The 14999-nt window shown below is 47.2% G+C and overlaps 2 protein-coding genes and 1 long non-coding RNA gene across 3 annotated transcripts in view; all 3 read left to right on the top strand.

The window, feature by feature from the left end:
* The first annotated feature begins 3954 nt into the window (after window positions 1-3954).
* LOC116969842 lies at window positions 3955-6085 on the top strand. Its single transcript, XR_004410934.1, has 3 exons — window positions 3955-4005; window positions 5577-5748; window positions 5830-6085. It is a non-coding gene; the product is annotated as an uncharacterized LOC116969842 (long non-coding RNA).
* A 4784-nt stretch (window positions 6086-10869) lies between these two features.
* Window positions 10870-14999, top strand: part of LOC116969836 (NACHT, LRR and PYD domains-containing protein 3-like) — a 31769-nt gene continuing 27639 nt past the window's right edge. The window contains exons 1-2 of the mRNA XM_033016615.1: window positions 10870-10875; window positions 11217-11425. Coding sequence (XP_032872506.1) covers window positions 10870-10875; window positions 11217-11425 — 215 coding nt within the window. The remainder of the gene's footprint in view (window positions 10876-11216; window positions 11426-14999) is intronic.
* Window positions 11432-12075, top strand: LOC116969838 (ribonuclease inhibitor-like). The gene is made up of 2 exons (XM_033016617.1): window positions 11432-11748; window positions 11928-12075. The coding sequence occupies exons 1-2, from the start codon at window positions 11489-11491 to the stop codon at window positions 12013-12015; spliced, it is 348 nt and encodes a 115-aa protein (XP_032872508.1). The 5' UTR covers window positions 11432-11488; the 3' UTR covers window positions 12016-12075.

Raw genomic sequence — 14999 nt, 5'->3', positions numbered from 1 at the left:
ACAAACTCCACACAGACAGCACCCGCGCTCAGGATCGAACCCGGGTCTCTGGGGCTGTGAGGCCGCAATTCTTACCGCTGCGCCACCGTGTAGCATCACGGGAGAACACAGACAGGTGATGTTTCGGGTCAGTCTGAGAAGGGTCCCCGACCCTAAACGTCACCGTCTCTGCCTGTACGTGATCCATATCCCTCCATTCTACTGCCTGTCTAGAAGCCTCTTCAACAAAACTATCGTATCTGCCTCCACCACCACCCCCTGGCAGCATGGTCCAGGCACGCACCACTCTGTAAAAAGAAAAAACGCCCCACACATCTCGGAGCGGCACGGTGGCAGAGTTGCTGTTTTATAGCGCTTGCGGCGCTGGGTTCGATCCCGACTACGGGTGCTGTCTGCAAGGAGTTTGTACATTCTCCCTGTGACCTGCGTTTGTGTAGGCTGGTGTTAGTGTGCGGGGATCCCTGGTCGGTGTGGGCCGATGGGCCTGTTTCCGTGCTGTGACTCTAAACTAAACACCTCCTTTAAGCTTTGCCCTCACGCCTAGGCCTTCTAGTCATTGACATATCCACCCTGGGGGGAAAGGTTCTGACTATCTACCCTGTCTATGCCTCTCACCATTTTATAATCTGTCAGGCCTCTGATGTTCCAGAAAAAACAATCCCAGTCTGTCCAGCCTCTCCCTGCAGCTATAACCCTGTAATCCAGGCATCATTCTGATAAGTGGCCCGTGGATTGTCACCTTGTCGTGGTGGAGAAGCTTGTGTGGACCCGAGATCCTGAGAGCGATGCCGTCTGGAGCTATCTATGCTCCTGGTAGGGCCACCCATGGCGGTAAGGTCGAGGGGGGAGGACTCTGACAAAGAGCAATCCAACCAACTCCTCAACGGTGGAACAGGCGGAGGACGATGGCTGACCTGAGTGGAGCTAACGTCACAACGGCTGGGAAGGCGGATGAAGGCTGCAGCTGCAAAGGGTCTCCGGTCGTCTCGGACTCCATGCCACTGGATCCTGACCCAGATCTGTCAAGGACCCCACGTGGGGTGGCTGTCTGTGCACCAGTCTCCCCACGTTAAACAAAGTCACGCACAGGCGTCCTCCATGTAGGGAATAGTACCCTGGAGACGCCCATGGTCAGCCATGATCGAAGGGGGCCTAAGTTTCTGCCCCCTCTCAAAAGCCTCCACATCTTTCCTGCAATGGGGGGGGGGGGGGGGGGCGCAACACTCCAAATGCGGCCTGACCAAAGTCCTATAAAGCTGCATCGCGACCTCCAGGCTCTTGTACTCAACGCCCCGACCAATGAAGGCCAGCTCACCGTACGCCTTCATTACCGCTCTGTCTGCTTGTGTTGCCACTCTCAGGGAGTTTATGGACATGGACCCCAAGATTCCTCTGTACATCAATGCCGCTCAGTCTTGCCATCTATTGAATACCTTCCACTTGCATTTTACTCGTAACCTTTCACCTCCCACTTGCTCGGATAAAACTCCATCTGCCATTTCTCTGCCCCTTTTTCTGCAGTTTAGAGATACAGTGTGAAAAAAGTCCGATCGCCCCGTACACTAACACCATCCTACACACTAGGGATAATTTACAATTTATACTAAGCCAAGTTAACGTCACAAGTTATAAGAGTAGAATTAGGCCATTTGGCTTATTGAGTCTACTCCGCCATTCAATCATGGCTGATCTCTGCCTCCTAATCACATTTTCCTGCTTTCTCCCCATAACCCTTGACACACATTATAATCAAGAATTTGTCTATCTCAGCCTTAAAAATATCCACTGACTTGGCCTCCACAGCCCTTTGTGGCAATGAGTTCCACAGATTAACTATCCTCTTAAGTAAAGAAGCCTCTCTTCACCTCCTTTCTAAAAGAGCACCCTTTAATTCTGAGGCTGTGCCCTCTGGTCCTAGACTCTCCCACCAGTGGAAACATCCTTTCCACATCCACTCTATCTATGCCTTTCATTATTCTGTAAGTTTCAATGAGGTTCCCCCCTCAACCTTCTAAACTCCAGCGAGTACAGGCCCAGTGCTGGCAAACGCTCATCATATGTTCACCCACTCATTCCTGGAATAATTCTTGTAAACCTCCTCTGGACCCTCCCCAGAGCCAGCACACCCTTCCTAAGATATGGGGCCCAAGTTTGCTCACAATATTCCAAATGTAACCTGACCAGCATCTTATAGAGCCTCAGCATTACATCCCTGTTTTTGTATTCCAGTCCTCTTGATATAAAGGCTGGCATTAAATTTGCCTACCGTACTACCAATTCGACTTGCAAAATGGACTTCTGCGGGAATAGTGGATCAATGGAAGGGTGACGGACCTGAGCCAGAGAGAGTACAGGAATGATAGGGCAGGTGTGTCTGCATTGGGGTCATTTGATGGGTATAAAGACTGTCTGGGAGCAGCTACTAGAGGGGAGCGAACATGTGATGATGATTAGAGGTTTTTAAAAGTGAGGGAACTGTTCAGACTCAACGTGGCAGTTAGTGGAAGAAGCAGAGGTTACGTTTTGTGAGCCTTGGTGAACAAAGGATGTTGAAGGTCTGATTAGGGACAATAAGTGAACATTTGTCGGGGATGGGAAGCTATTCTCAGTGAATCATTTGAGGTTTAATGGGGAAATGAGAGAGAACCGAGGAATTAGGAATGTCAAGAGGCCTGAACCTGAAAGGGTTGATTGTAGTTGGGGAGAGAATGTGGAAAGTGGTGAGAGCCTGGCACGGGAAAGTTGGATATGGATGAGGGGGGGAGGGGGGTGTTGATTGTCAGATGGTTAGAGATGAAACCAGGACTAAAATGAGACTAAAGAGAAAACGAGTCAAAGGTCTTGTAATGCGACACCATGTTTGAATGACGTGAAATGTAAAGGGCCTGTCCCACCAGCATGAGATAGCATGCGTCTAGCGCGACCAAACGTGGTCGCTTGAGGCGTACGGCCTCGCGGGGCCGGTCCCACTTCGATCAGCGGAGGCGTATGGAGTTGTGCGGGGCTGGTCCCGGCATTGCGCGGGGCTCCAAAAATCTTGCACTGTCCGAAAATCCCGTGCGACAACGGCCTGTCGGCCCGCAGCGTCTTGACGCCGTACGCAGCATCTTGACGTCGTATGGCTAGCGCCTGCCGTTGCGTGATGACGTCACTGCCCGACGCCGTGCGATGTCCAAATTCAGTCGGCCCACCTCCTGCCCAGCTGAGTATGATGTCGGGACCAGCCCCGCACAACTCCAGACGCCTCCGCGGTTGGAAGTGGGACCGGCCCCGCGAGGCCGTACGCCTCAAGCCACCAAGTTTGGTCGCGCTAGACGCATGCAATCGCATGCTGGTGGGACAGGTGCTGAGATTTGGGTGGAATGGTTGGGGAAATTTGCGGATGGGGAATAGGTTATGTATTGGGATAAGGAGAGAAGGAAAGGGACTATGAAGTATTGAAAGAGGTTGGAGAGATGTGGCAACGGTGTATTCTGCCAAAAGGTGTCGACATTATGTCCATCCAGTATCAAGAAGAGAATGTACCCGTGGGGTTGAACAGTGGGAGAGGGACAATTGTTGTGAGTTAGCGCATTGTTTAGATGCCGCAGGGAATAAGTTACAGTAACAGCCTGGGGACCATTGTCAGGGCAAGTCGAGGATGGCAGCTGGGTCTCCCTCCCTCCCTCCGTGCAATGTGTGGGTAGATCCGGCACGTGGCCTGACAGCAACCTGCTGATCGGAGCACCTCATCTCCGTCATGTGTTCTGCCTTTTAGCAGAGTGGGGGTGGTGACAGCTATCCATGGTGGAAAACAGACAACCCTTGATAATTCCATTATCTTGATTCATCACAGCTCCTCCAATATCTTCGATGATGGAGTTCCTGGAAAGGTGCGATGATTCGCAGCTGCTGGATTTGACAAATCATTACCGCCAGAGGCTGGAAGAGGCGATTCAAGAGGCGTTTGAGAATGTTGTCTTCGTTCTAGCATACGAGAGATATTTCAGTGAGCAAGAGTACAAGGTAGGGAGAGGAATGGATGAGTGGGTAACTTCAGCCGATACTCAAATGTTTTCATGCACAAATATTGTGGGCCGAAGAGTCCATTCTTGTGCTGTACTGCTCTCTATAATTACAGCTCAGTACGGCACAGTCACAAAGAATATCCCGTACAGTGGCGGTGAGTTTGTCAAACGCGCCATTATATTCAGGATGTGGTGTAATACACTGACACAACACAAAGCGTTTTGATGATTCACATCGCTAGCAAAACACTCGCCACACAATAGTTATATGCACCTTTTACATTTTTGGGATAATTAAGAGGTGATCAACTTCTCTTTGCAGTCTTACATCCTTGTTTTCCCCCATTTTTAATCTTCTCTGCCAAATGGATACAATTAAAGGTCTTCTGTTATTTCCTGGTGAGTCTTATTAGCCTCAACCTGGTTTACAAACTCCTATATTTATCATTACTGCGGCCAGCTATGCTTTACAATGTAAACACTTTCTGAATCTATAATTGCCTTTCCCAGTGTAATTTACCTTCTATATCTTGACCTTTTTCCCAACATGCTTCCTTAGTATGTAAACTCTTGGGTTAAACATGCTACTAACTTACTCCTATGAATTTCAAAATGTGTTGCATCAACCACTGGGCCATTTGGTTTAACATCTATTGTTAGCAACATGATAGGCTCAATAATATTTTTTTTTAATCTAATTCTTTGAGAAAGCAGTAACCAATCAGACCATGGCAACATGGGATGGCAGGACTTTCATATGAAGAAAGACTGGATAGACTCGGCTTGTACTCGCTAGAATTTGGAAGATTGAGAGAGGGATCTTATAGAAACGTACAAAATTCTTAAGGGGTTGGACAGGCTAGATGCAGGAAGATTATTCCCGATGTTGGGGAAGTCCAAAACTAGGGGTCACAGTTTAAGGATAAGGGGGAAGTCTTTTAGGACCGAGATGAGAAAATCATTTTTTACATAGAGAGTGGTGAATCTGTGGAATTCTCTGCCACAGAAGGTAGTTGAGGCCACAGTTCATTGACTATATTTAAGAGGTTAGGTGGGCTGGGATATTTTTTCTTTGGTGTGCAAGAGAATGAGGGGTGACTTTACTGAGGTGTGTAAGACAAGGAGATGCTGGGATAAAGGGAACACTGTCTTGTTTTCCAGGATAAAGGATCCACAAACTGGAGGGTGCAGGCTTGAGGGGAGATGGGAAAAATATAGGTGGGATCTGGGAACAACAGGTTTACCTGGAGAGCAGCCCATATCTGGAACACAATGCCAGAGGAAGCTGGAAAAGTGGATAACATTAGGGATTACAGAGTACATTCACACAGATGAGTGGATAGGAGAGGCTTACGGGGCTGTAGGCCAAATGCAGGCAAATGGCCCTAGCTTACAATTGCCACTTGGTTGGCATGGACAATGTGGGCTGAATGGCCTGTCTCCGTGTGGTATACTGCTCCATCACTCTACCACTTATGTGACTCTAGTAAATCCATCGACAAGGTTAGCCGAGGGTTCTGTTTCCATGCAGTACAGCTCTATAACTACTTGTCTCTACACTCTTCACAGCAAGTCATCAAACGCACGGAGAGAGGAAGCCGTGCGGCCGGTTCCACACTTCTCCTCAACCTGGTGACTGAGAAAGAGCCGCGGGTCCTTAAACTGATATGGAAATGCTTCGTAAAAATGCACCACCTGCTCCCCGAACTGGAGGAGTTGCTGAAAGCAATGGGGGAAGAAGGTACAGGACATTTTTCTATAGAGAATGTGATCTTTTTGTCAAAATGCAACTCAGACTCATTTCACGAACTGATTCCAACAGGTTCTGATCTGATCGAATTGTTCAAAAACATGAAGGTTTCCTGGGAACTACCTGCTCATCTGAAAGGTATTCAATTGCATGTTTTGTTTAGTTTAGTTCAGGGAGACGGCATGGAAACATGACATTCTGCCCACTGCGTACACGCCATCCATCCATCGATCACCCTTTCACGCTAGTCCTAGTGTATCCCATGTTTATATCAACTTGCAGTCTAGGGACAATTTGCAGAAGTCCAATTAACCTACGTCTGTGCGGTGTGAGAGGAAAATGAAGGACTCTGGGAGAAAAAACCCTCACGGTTACGGGGAGAAGCTGCAAACTCCACATAAACAGCACCTGAGGTCAGGATCAAACCTGGGTCTCTGGCACTGTGAGGCAGTGGTCTTCCAGGTCTCCCAGCTTTCTCCAACCACCCCCACTATAAACAGCCTGAAGAGGTTTCCTGACATGACTCTTCTCATATCCTTGTTCTCCAGGGATGCTGCCTGACCTGATGAGTTACTCCAGTACTATCCTATATTTCTGTAAATCTACAGCATGAATTTGTGATTCTCATACTGAATGTCCCGTGGGACAATGCATGCCATATTCTATCTTCACCACTTTATCAACTTTGTCGGCACTTGGTCAGGGGTTGTGGGTTTGTACCACAAGGATCAGTACATCAACACTGCTCAGAGCATCGTCAATGACAATAGGTGCAGGAGTAGGCCATTCGGCCCTTCCAGCCAGTACCGCCATTCACTGTGATCATCCACAATCAGTACCCCGTTCCTGCCTTCTCCCCATATCCCCTGACTCCGCTATCTTTAAGAGCCCTATCTAGCTCTCTCTTGAAAGAATTCTCTCCAGAGAACCGGCCTCCACCGCCCTCTGAGGCAGAGAATTCCACAGATTCACAACTCTCTGGGTGGAAAAGTGTTTCCTCGTCTCCGTTCTAAATGGCCGACCCCTTATTCTTAAACTGTGTGTGTGTGTGGCCCCTGGTTCTGGACTCTCCCAACATCGGGAACATGTTTCCTGCCTCTAGCGTGTCCAAACCCTTAATAATCTTATATGTTTCAATGAGATATCCTCTCATCCTTCTAAACTCCAGAGTGTACAAGCCCAGCCACTCCATTCACTCAGCATATGACAGTCCCGCCATCCTGGGAATTAACCTGGTGAACCTACGCTGGGCTCCCTGAATAGCAAGAATGTCCTTCCTCAAATTTGGAGACCAAAACTGCACACAGTCTCACCAGGGCCCTGTACAACTGCAGAAGGACCTCTTTGCTCCTATACTCAACTCCTCTTGTTATAAAGGCCAACTCTTGTTATAAAGGCCAACATGCCATTGGCTTTCTTCACTGCCTGCTGTACCTGCATGCTTACTTTCATTGACTGATGAGCAAGGACCCCCACATCCCGTTGTATTTCCCCTTTTCCCAACTTGACACCATTGCCCAATATTATAATACAATATAATATATATTCAATATCATTTGAACCTCAATGAGGCTCAAACGAAACTCTGTATCTACAGCCATACAAAAAGAAACAATTTCTACAAGACACACAAACAATTCAATTCACACAAACATCCATCAGAGAATCTGCTCCTCACAGTGCTGGAAGGCAAAGTCTTTTCTCTCCCCTGTGTTCCATTTTTCTCCTGATGTTAAAGCCCCCAGGCGGGCGATGGTAAGTCCCACGGCCGTTAAGGCCGCGTCGGGCGATGTACGGCCCCGCTCCAGGTCTTAATGTCTCAATGTGGGAGCCCCCGGCGGGCGTTGGCATGTCTCGCGGCCATTAAAGCCGCGCCGGGCGATGTACGGCCCCGCTCCGGGTCGTTCCAACCCCGCGACACAGGCGGGAGAAGTTGCGTTGCGGGAGCTCCGAAATGCGGTCTCCCACCCGGACCCGCGAGCTACCAATGTCCAGTCTACCGGGCCTGCGGCTGGAGCCTCCGAAGTCCAGCCGCAGCAGCGAGCCACCACCGCTCCCCACGCTCCAAGGCCGGCCAGCCCCACGATGGTAAGTACTCAAACTCCGCGACTGAAGCCCCCAGGTCGTTCCGGTTGGAGGCCGCTCCACGGTGCTAGGCCCCAACGACAACGGAGACCCGACAGGGAAAGGTCGGGTCTCCCGTGCAGGGAAGAGATTTTAAAAGTTTCCCCCCGCCCCCCACATATACACAGTGAAAAACAGTATAAAAGAACACAACAAACTACATTCAACTGGACAACAAATAAACAAAGACAGACAGGCTGCAGGGGCCGCTGCAATGCGAGTCGCGCCTCTAAACCTTTCCAATCCCTGTACTTGTCCAAATATTCTGCTTAGTTGACCAATAAATAACAATAACTATCAGATAACATATGATCAATAACACAGTCAACTAATAACCGTAATATTAGAATCCGTGAATGTGTTTTTCTTTGCATGATGAATCTAATTTCAGGACCTCTTGTTTATCTCACCTGATAAAAGATGTTCAGCAGAAACACAAGGAGACTCTGCAAGCACAGACTGAAACACTGAGAGTGAACACCATCCTGATGAACGAGAAGGTTAAGGTTTTCCAGCTGCGTGATCGATACGCTGAGCTCACGGTCATCTCCACTGTTCGAGATCGGACACTGGTGGAACATGAGCTGCTGGCAAGAGGCCGGGACCATGAAGAGTGGAGAGAGGAACATCTCGGGGGAGAGTTTGAAAAAATCCGAACTGATCAGTTATTCCAGAACATTTCGGCGAGCAAATCCGAATCTGGGAGTTCGTCTGCCGTGGCCGGAGTCGCAGGGATCGGAAAAACAACAATGGTGCAAAAGATTGTTCATGACTGGGCCACGGGGAAAATATACCAACAATTCCAGTTTGTCTTCAGTTTCAAATTCCGGGATTTGAACATGATTAAAGGCAGAACAAACCTGAGGGAACTGATTCTGGAACAGTATCCATACTTTGGGAATATGCTAGGAGAGGTCTGGAAGAACCCAGAGGGATTGCTGTTTATATTCGACGGTCTGGATGAATTCAAGGGCAGAATTGATTTTGCTGACAGTCGGAGAGACACCGAACCTAAGCACCAGTGCCCAGATCCCGAGTGGTGGTGTGAAGTGTCTGACATTGTGTACAGTTTAATCCAGCACAAGCTGCTCCCAGGGTGTTCAGTGCTAGTGACCACCCGGCCCACTGCGTTACATTTACTGGAAAAGGCAGAGATCAGTGTCCGGGCTGAAATCCTGGGATTTGTTGGTGAGGAACGGAAGGAATATTTCACCAGGTATTTTGAAGATCAGACGGTGGCAGCAGCTGTTTTCAAACACGTGAAGGAGAACGAGATCCTGTACACCATGAGCTACAACCCCTCCTACTGCTGGATCCTTGTCCTGACATTGGGCCCCTTCTTCACACAAACACACTGGGACCCGCAGCAAGTTCCCAAGACCATCACACAACTATATTGCTACTTTATTTACAACATCCTGAAAAACCACAGCCGTGAGATTGAGAACCTCCGTGAGGAGTTACTGAAGCTTGGTCAGATGGCCTTCACTGGAGTGGCTGAGAAGAACATTGTGTTCACAGATGAAGATTTGATCAAATACAATCTGCAGCCTTCCCAGTTCCTGTCCGGGTTCCTGATGGAACTTTTGGAGAGAGAGGATTCAGCCCGGAGCGTGGTGTACACCTTCCCGCACCTCACCATCCAAGAGTTTGTAGCCGCACTCGCACAATTCATGACTGTAGATCGCGGGGATATCACGACGCTCCTCATTGAAGCCCATGGCATGGCAGACGGGCGATTTGAAGTATTTCTCCGTTTTGTCGCTGGTCTCTCCTCCCCACGGATAGCTTGGATCCTGGAGGAGTTTCTGGGTCAATTCCCTCATCAAACAACCGGCCGAGTGAATGACTGGGTGAAGAAGGAGGTTAAACGCCGGGCTAGAAACACAGGGAGTGAAGCTGGTAAACGGAGGCTCCTGAACACGCTGCACTACCTGTTTGAGTCTCAGAATCCTGCACTGGCTCAGCAGGCACTGGGATCTGTGGAAACACTTTCATTCGTGGACTGGTACTGACCCCGATTGACTGCGCGATCCTGTCTCATGCCATCAGGCCCTGTGATACAATCAACCACCTCAATCTGATGAGCTGCCGCATTCAGTGTGAAGGTCTCCAGCGGCTGGGACCGGCTCTGCACAAGTGTCAGCGCTTGAGGTAACTGTCCGTTTGATGCTAACACTGAACTGTAAAATTGTTTCACTATTTTGTTATTCCGTCCAGCACCCCTTCTATGGGACCGAGCGGCCGTCACTGTGCACGGGGGCACCCCTCCTATTTTACCCCCCCTCCCCCGGCTCACCGGTGATCGACCCCCTCCCCCGGGTCACGCGTGTTGCCTGCCTGCCCTGTTGCCGTTCTCTGCACGGGGAACATTTGTCGGTCGAGGAATGAGAATAAATGGTGAAAGTCACCAAACACCACATCCACAGAGATTTGTTCAATAATGTGCTGAGGTGTTTCCATAAATATCCGTTTGGGAGAAGTTATCTATCTCAGCCTCGTCGGCCGGGGTTTGTTTCTTACTCTGTCTGTTTGTGTTTAGACTGGGATACAACGACCTGGGAGATTCCGGAGTGAAACTGGTGTCTGAAGCTCTGAGGAACCCGGACTGTAAAATACAGATACTGGCGTAAGTCCCAGACTGTGAGAGATTGTGTTTACACTCACTGGGTATCTGACATTGAACATTAATATGATCAGTAATTGTGTCACTGATAAACACTGGCAATTTGCACCGTCTCCTGTCTCGCTCTCTGTCCCTCACCCTCACTCTCTCTCATCTCCAGGCTGAACAATCCAGAATTCGGAGATACAATGGGACTTGGGAGTATTGGTGCAGGATTCCCAAAAGGTTAATAAACAATAGACAATAGGTGCAGGAGTAGGCCATTCGGCCCTTCGAGCCAGCACCGCCATTCAATCAGATCATGGCTGATCGTCCCCAATCAGTACCCCGTTCCTGTCAAGATAAAGGAACCACATTCCCTCATGCCTGTATGAACCCAGGAGATGCATTTGAGCTTAAAAGCACCTTGCCAAGCCAGGGAAAAGGCCATAAAATGGATTTTGCTGCCTGCCTGGCTGAGAATGCATTTTAAGCCCCACAAATGCCTGTAAAAGTGCAGAAAGCATTCCCTCATGTCTGTATGAAGTCAGGAGATGTAATTCAGCTTAAAAGGAGCTAGCTAGACCTTGCAAAAGGCCAAAAATTGCATTTTGCATCCTAGCAGAAAATGCTTTTTCTCTGGCACAAGGCCCCAAAAAAGCCTACAGACCAGTCCGTCATGTCTGTATGAAGTCAGGAGATGTATTTCAGCTTAAAAGCAGCTTGCTAGACCTGTGACTGTGTCCCTCACCCTCACTCTCTCTCCAGGCTGAACGACGTCGGTCTCACAGATTCTGGAGCCGTGGATCTCGCCTCCACTCTCAGTACAAACCACACGGTGACGAAGCTGTACCTGAGTGGGAATAAACTGGGAGATTCCGGAGTGAAACTGGTGTCTGAAGCTCTGAGGAACCCGGACTGTAAAATACAGATACTGTGGTAAGTCCCAGACTGTGAGAGATTGTGTTTACACTCACTGGGTGTCTGACACTGAACATTAATATGATCAGTAATTGTGTCACCGATACACACTGGGGATTTACACCATCTCCTGTCTCTCTGTGTCCCTCACCCTCACTCTCTCTCATCTCCAGGCTGAACAGTGTCGATCTCACAGATTCTGGAGCCGAGGATCTCGTCTCCGCTCTCAGTACAAACGCCTCACTGACGGAGCTGGACCTGACACACAACTCCCTCACAAACCTATGTGTCCCCGCTCTCCGCAACCTCATACTGACCCTCCCGAGACTGATGTGGATCAGGTGAGTGTTTGTGTTAATGTTTAATGTGATAAAATATCAGGGGATCCATCCATCCATCCGCGGGCTTCTTTCTCCTGTGATTTTGTTCTGTAAGGTGTTGTTGAAATATTAACCCCAGTCCCTGTTATTGACACTGTTGTTTAACCTGTTTATTTCCTTTATTCCTCGACTTGTTTCAGGCTGGGGGAGAATAAGTTCAGTACGACCGGGAAGAAGGAACTGAAGTCGCTGGAGGAACCCAGACCCGGACTGAGAGTGACCGTGTGAACATCTCTGGGTGTAAACGTCACTGCCCTGGGGACCGGAATATTGTTGCTGTCAGGCCACGTGCCGGGTCTACCCACACACTGCACGGAGGGAGGGAGGGAGACCCGGCTGCCATCCTCCACTTGCCCTGACAATAGTCCCCAGGCTGTTGCTGTAACTTATTCCCTGCGGCATCTAAACAATGCGCTAACTCACAACAATTGTCCCTCCCCCACTGTTCAACCCCACGGGTACATTCTCTTCTTGATTCTGGATGGACACAATGTCGACGCCTTTTGACAGAATACACCATTAAACGCGACTTATTCTCGCACTTTAGCTTTAGGGTTAGCATTCAGAGTTATTATTAAAACACTTATTATTGTCACATGTACTGAGAAACAGTGAAAATATTCTGTTTGCATGCATGCTATCCAATCTAGTCAGGTAATGCTATACATCAATACAACCAAGCCAAGTGCAAGTACAGCAGGTACAGTGAAGAGAGTGCTGAATATAGTTTTCTCAGCATGTAGCGATACATAGACATAGATAACAGGTGCAGGAGGAGGCCATTCAGCCCTTCGAGCCAGCACCGCCATTCATTATGATCATGGCTGATCGTCCCCAATCAATAACCCGTGCCTGCCTTCTACCCATATCCCTTGACTCCACTAGCCCCTAGAGCTCTATCTAACTCTCTCTTAAATCCATCCAGTGACGTGGCCTCCACTGCCCCCTGTGGCAGGGAATTCCACAAATTCACAACTCTCTGGGTGGAAAAGTTTTTGATACAGTTTCAGAGAAAACGTCCAACGTCCGCAATGAAATAGTTTGTAAAAATAAGGACTGTGTCCCCACAGAGGCCACAACTCACCAATGGAAGGATCTTTCAGTAGTCTGATAACATCATAATAAGAATACACAAGATTCACAGCAACGTGGTCCTATAGGGGGGTTGCACGTTAGGTCACTGGGTCATAGGGCTTGATGCACGGAGCCGCACAATCCATCTGGAGGACATCGCAGCTTCCGGTATATGTTATTAATGCAAGAAACGTGTACTATCCTACCTGTTAAAAACCGCCAAAATGTTGAATTTTTGCTCTGTAAATAATTGTGGAAGTCGGGGCAAGTGTGAGAGACATGTACCCAACTTCAGAATTCCAAACGTGAAGCGAACTGAATGTAAAGAGAAGCGAGAGCTGAAGGGACAACAACAGCTAAAGTGCTTGGCGATCATTGGCCGTGCAGATATTGGAATTGAAAATATTGGGAATTATCGCATTTGCTCACTGCATTTCATCAACAGTAAGGCATTATTTGTGGTTTTTCTTGATTCCTTTGGTATCTAAAAAGTCTCAGAAGTGATAAATCTGGCTGTAAATTTTGCTTCAGAGGCGTTTTCTTTTTGTATGTGAAAACCCACTTGAGATCCATGGGCGATTTTAAAATTTTACAGCCAGATTTATCACTTCTGAAACTTTTTAGATGCCATAGGCATCAAGAAAAAACACAAATAATGCCTTACTGTTGATGAAATGCAGTGAGCAAACGGCCAATGTTCGCCAAGCACTTTGGCTGTTGTTGTCCCTTCAGCTCTCGCTTCTATCTACCGTCATTTCTCCTCACTTTTGGAATTCTGAAGTAGGCTAAATGTCTCTCGCGCTTATCCCGATTTCCATAATTATTTACAGCGCAAAAAATGACCATTTCGACGGGTTTTAACGGGCCCGCTACGCTGGAAACACTGGTGAGTGCCTACCTGCAGTTCATGGCTTGTACTCCACTTGGAGTAGCGTAGCAACAGTACGGGTCATAGGTCGTGACCCGACTGCCGTGAAACCTCCCTATAGGAGCAAATTCAAAATGTAAGTTTCATTAAACAATTAATGTAAATGTAACAAAAGCTATTTCGGTCTAAATTAGCGCGACGTTTTTAAATCATAAACGAAGCGAAATCATGCCAATAACAAAACTCAATCTACACACATTACAACAATCCCCTTTTAAAATAGTTAAAGATAAATTTAAATACTTAGGAATCTATGTAACTAAGACATATACCTCTTTATTTAAACTAAATTTCCCACCCTTACTGAATAAACTACATAAGAATATTCAATACTGGAAAACACTTCCCATTTCAATGCTTGGGAGAATTAATGCTATAAAAATGATCTTCTTACCGCAACTACTGTACCTACTTCAATTAATTCCGATATATATCCCAAAAACTTTTTTCAAAAAAGTCGACTCCATTGTTACAAGTTTTGCCTGGGATTATAAGAATCATAGAATAAGTAAAAAACATTTATGTAAGTCAAAGATAAATGGAGGTTTGGCTTTGCCAAATTTCTTGTTTTATTTTTGGGCAGTCCATATTAAAAACATGAATTTTTGGCTGGAAGAAATGGACCAACAACCAGATTGGCTAATGATGGAAAAGGAAGACTGTCTACCTTTTGAAATTGGACCGATCATATTTGCCCCCACAAAACTGCACAAAAAAACCTATAAAGAAAACCCCATAATACATAGTGGAATACGAATTTGGAAACAAATAAAAAAAGATTTAAAATTGAATAATATACCACTCTGCCTTCCCATTGTAAATAATCCTTTATTCAAATCATCCTTTATGGACAAAGGTTTCACACAATGGAAAAATCATGGAATCAAAAATATAGGACATCTTTATGGGAAAGGTACTTTTCTTTCATTTCAAGAGTTACAACTGAATTATGGACTGCACTCAAATAATTTCTTCAGATATCTACAAATTAGAGATTATGTTAAATCTAATGCACAAGTCTACAGGACTAGGGAACCAGAAATCCTTGATGAATGTTTGAACAAGCATCCTAATACTGAAAAACTAATAGCTTATATTTATAACACCCTACTAAATAACGAGGTACCACCGACCGAACCATATAGATACAAATGGGAAAATGAAATAGGTCATCCTATCACGAAAGATATGTGGGACGAAAGTTTACAAC

This window comes from Amblyraja radiata, unplaced genomic scaffold (genome assembly GCF_010909765.2).
Source record: "Amblyraja radiata isolate CabotCenter1 unplaced genomic scaffold, sAmbRad1.1.pri scaffold_141_ctg1, whole genome shotgun sequence".
NCBI classification, from domain to species: domain Eukaryota; kingdom Metazoa; phylum Chordata; class Chondrichthyes; order Rajiformes; family Rajidae; genus Amblyraja; species Amblyraja radiata.
This window is presented reverse-complemented; position numbering and strand designations above follow the sequence as displayed.

Coding starts and splice junctions, on each gene's coding strand:
- LOC116969838 (XM_033016617.1), top strand. CDS start 11,489: ATGATCAGTAATTGTGTCACCGATACACACTGGGGATTTACACCATCT. Junction 11,749..11,927: donor CCGAGACTGATGTGGATCAG/GTGAGTGTTTGT, acceptor GACTTGTTTCAG/GCTGGGGGAGAATAAGTTCA.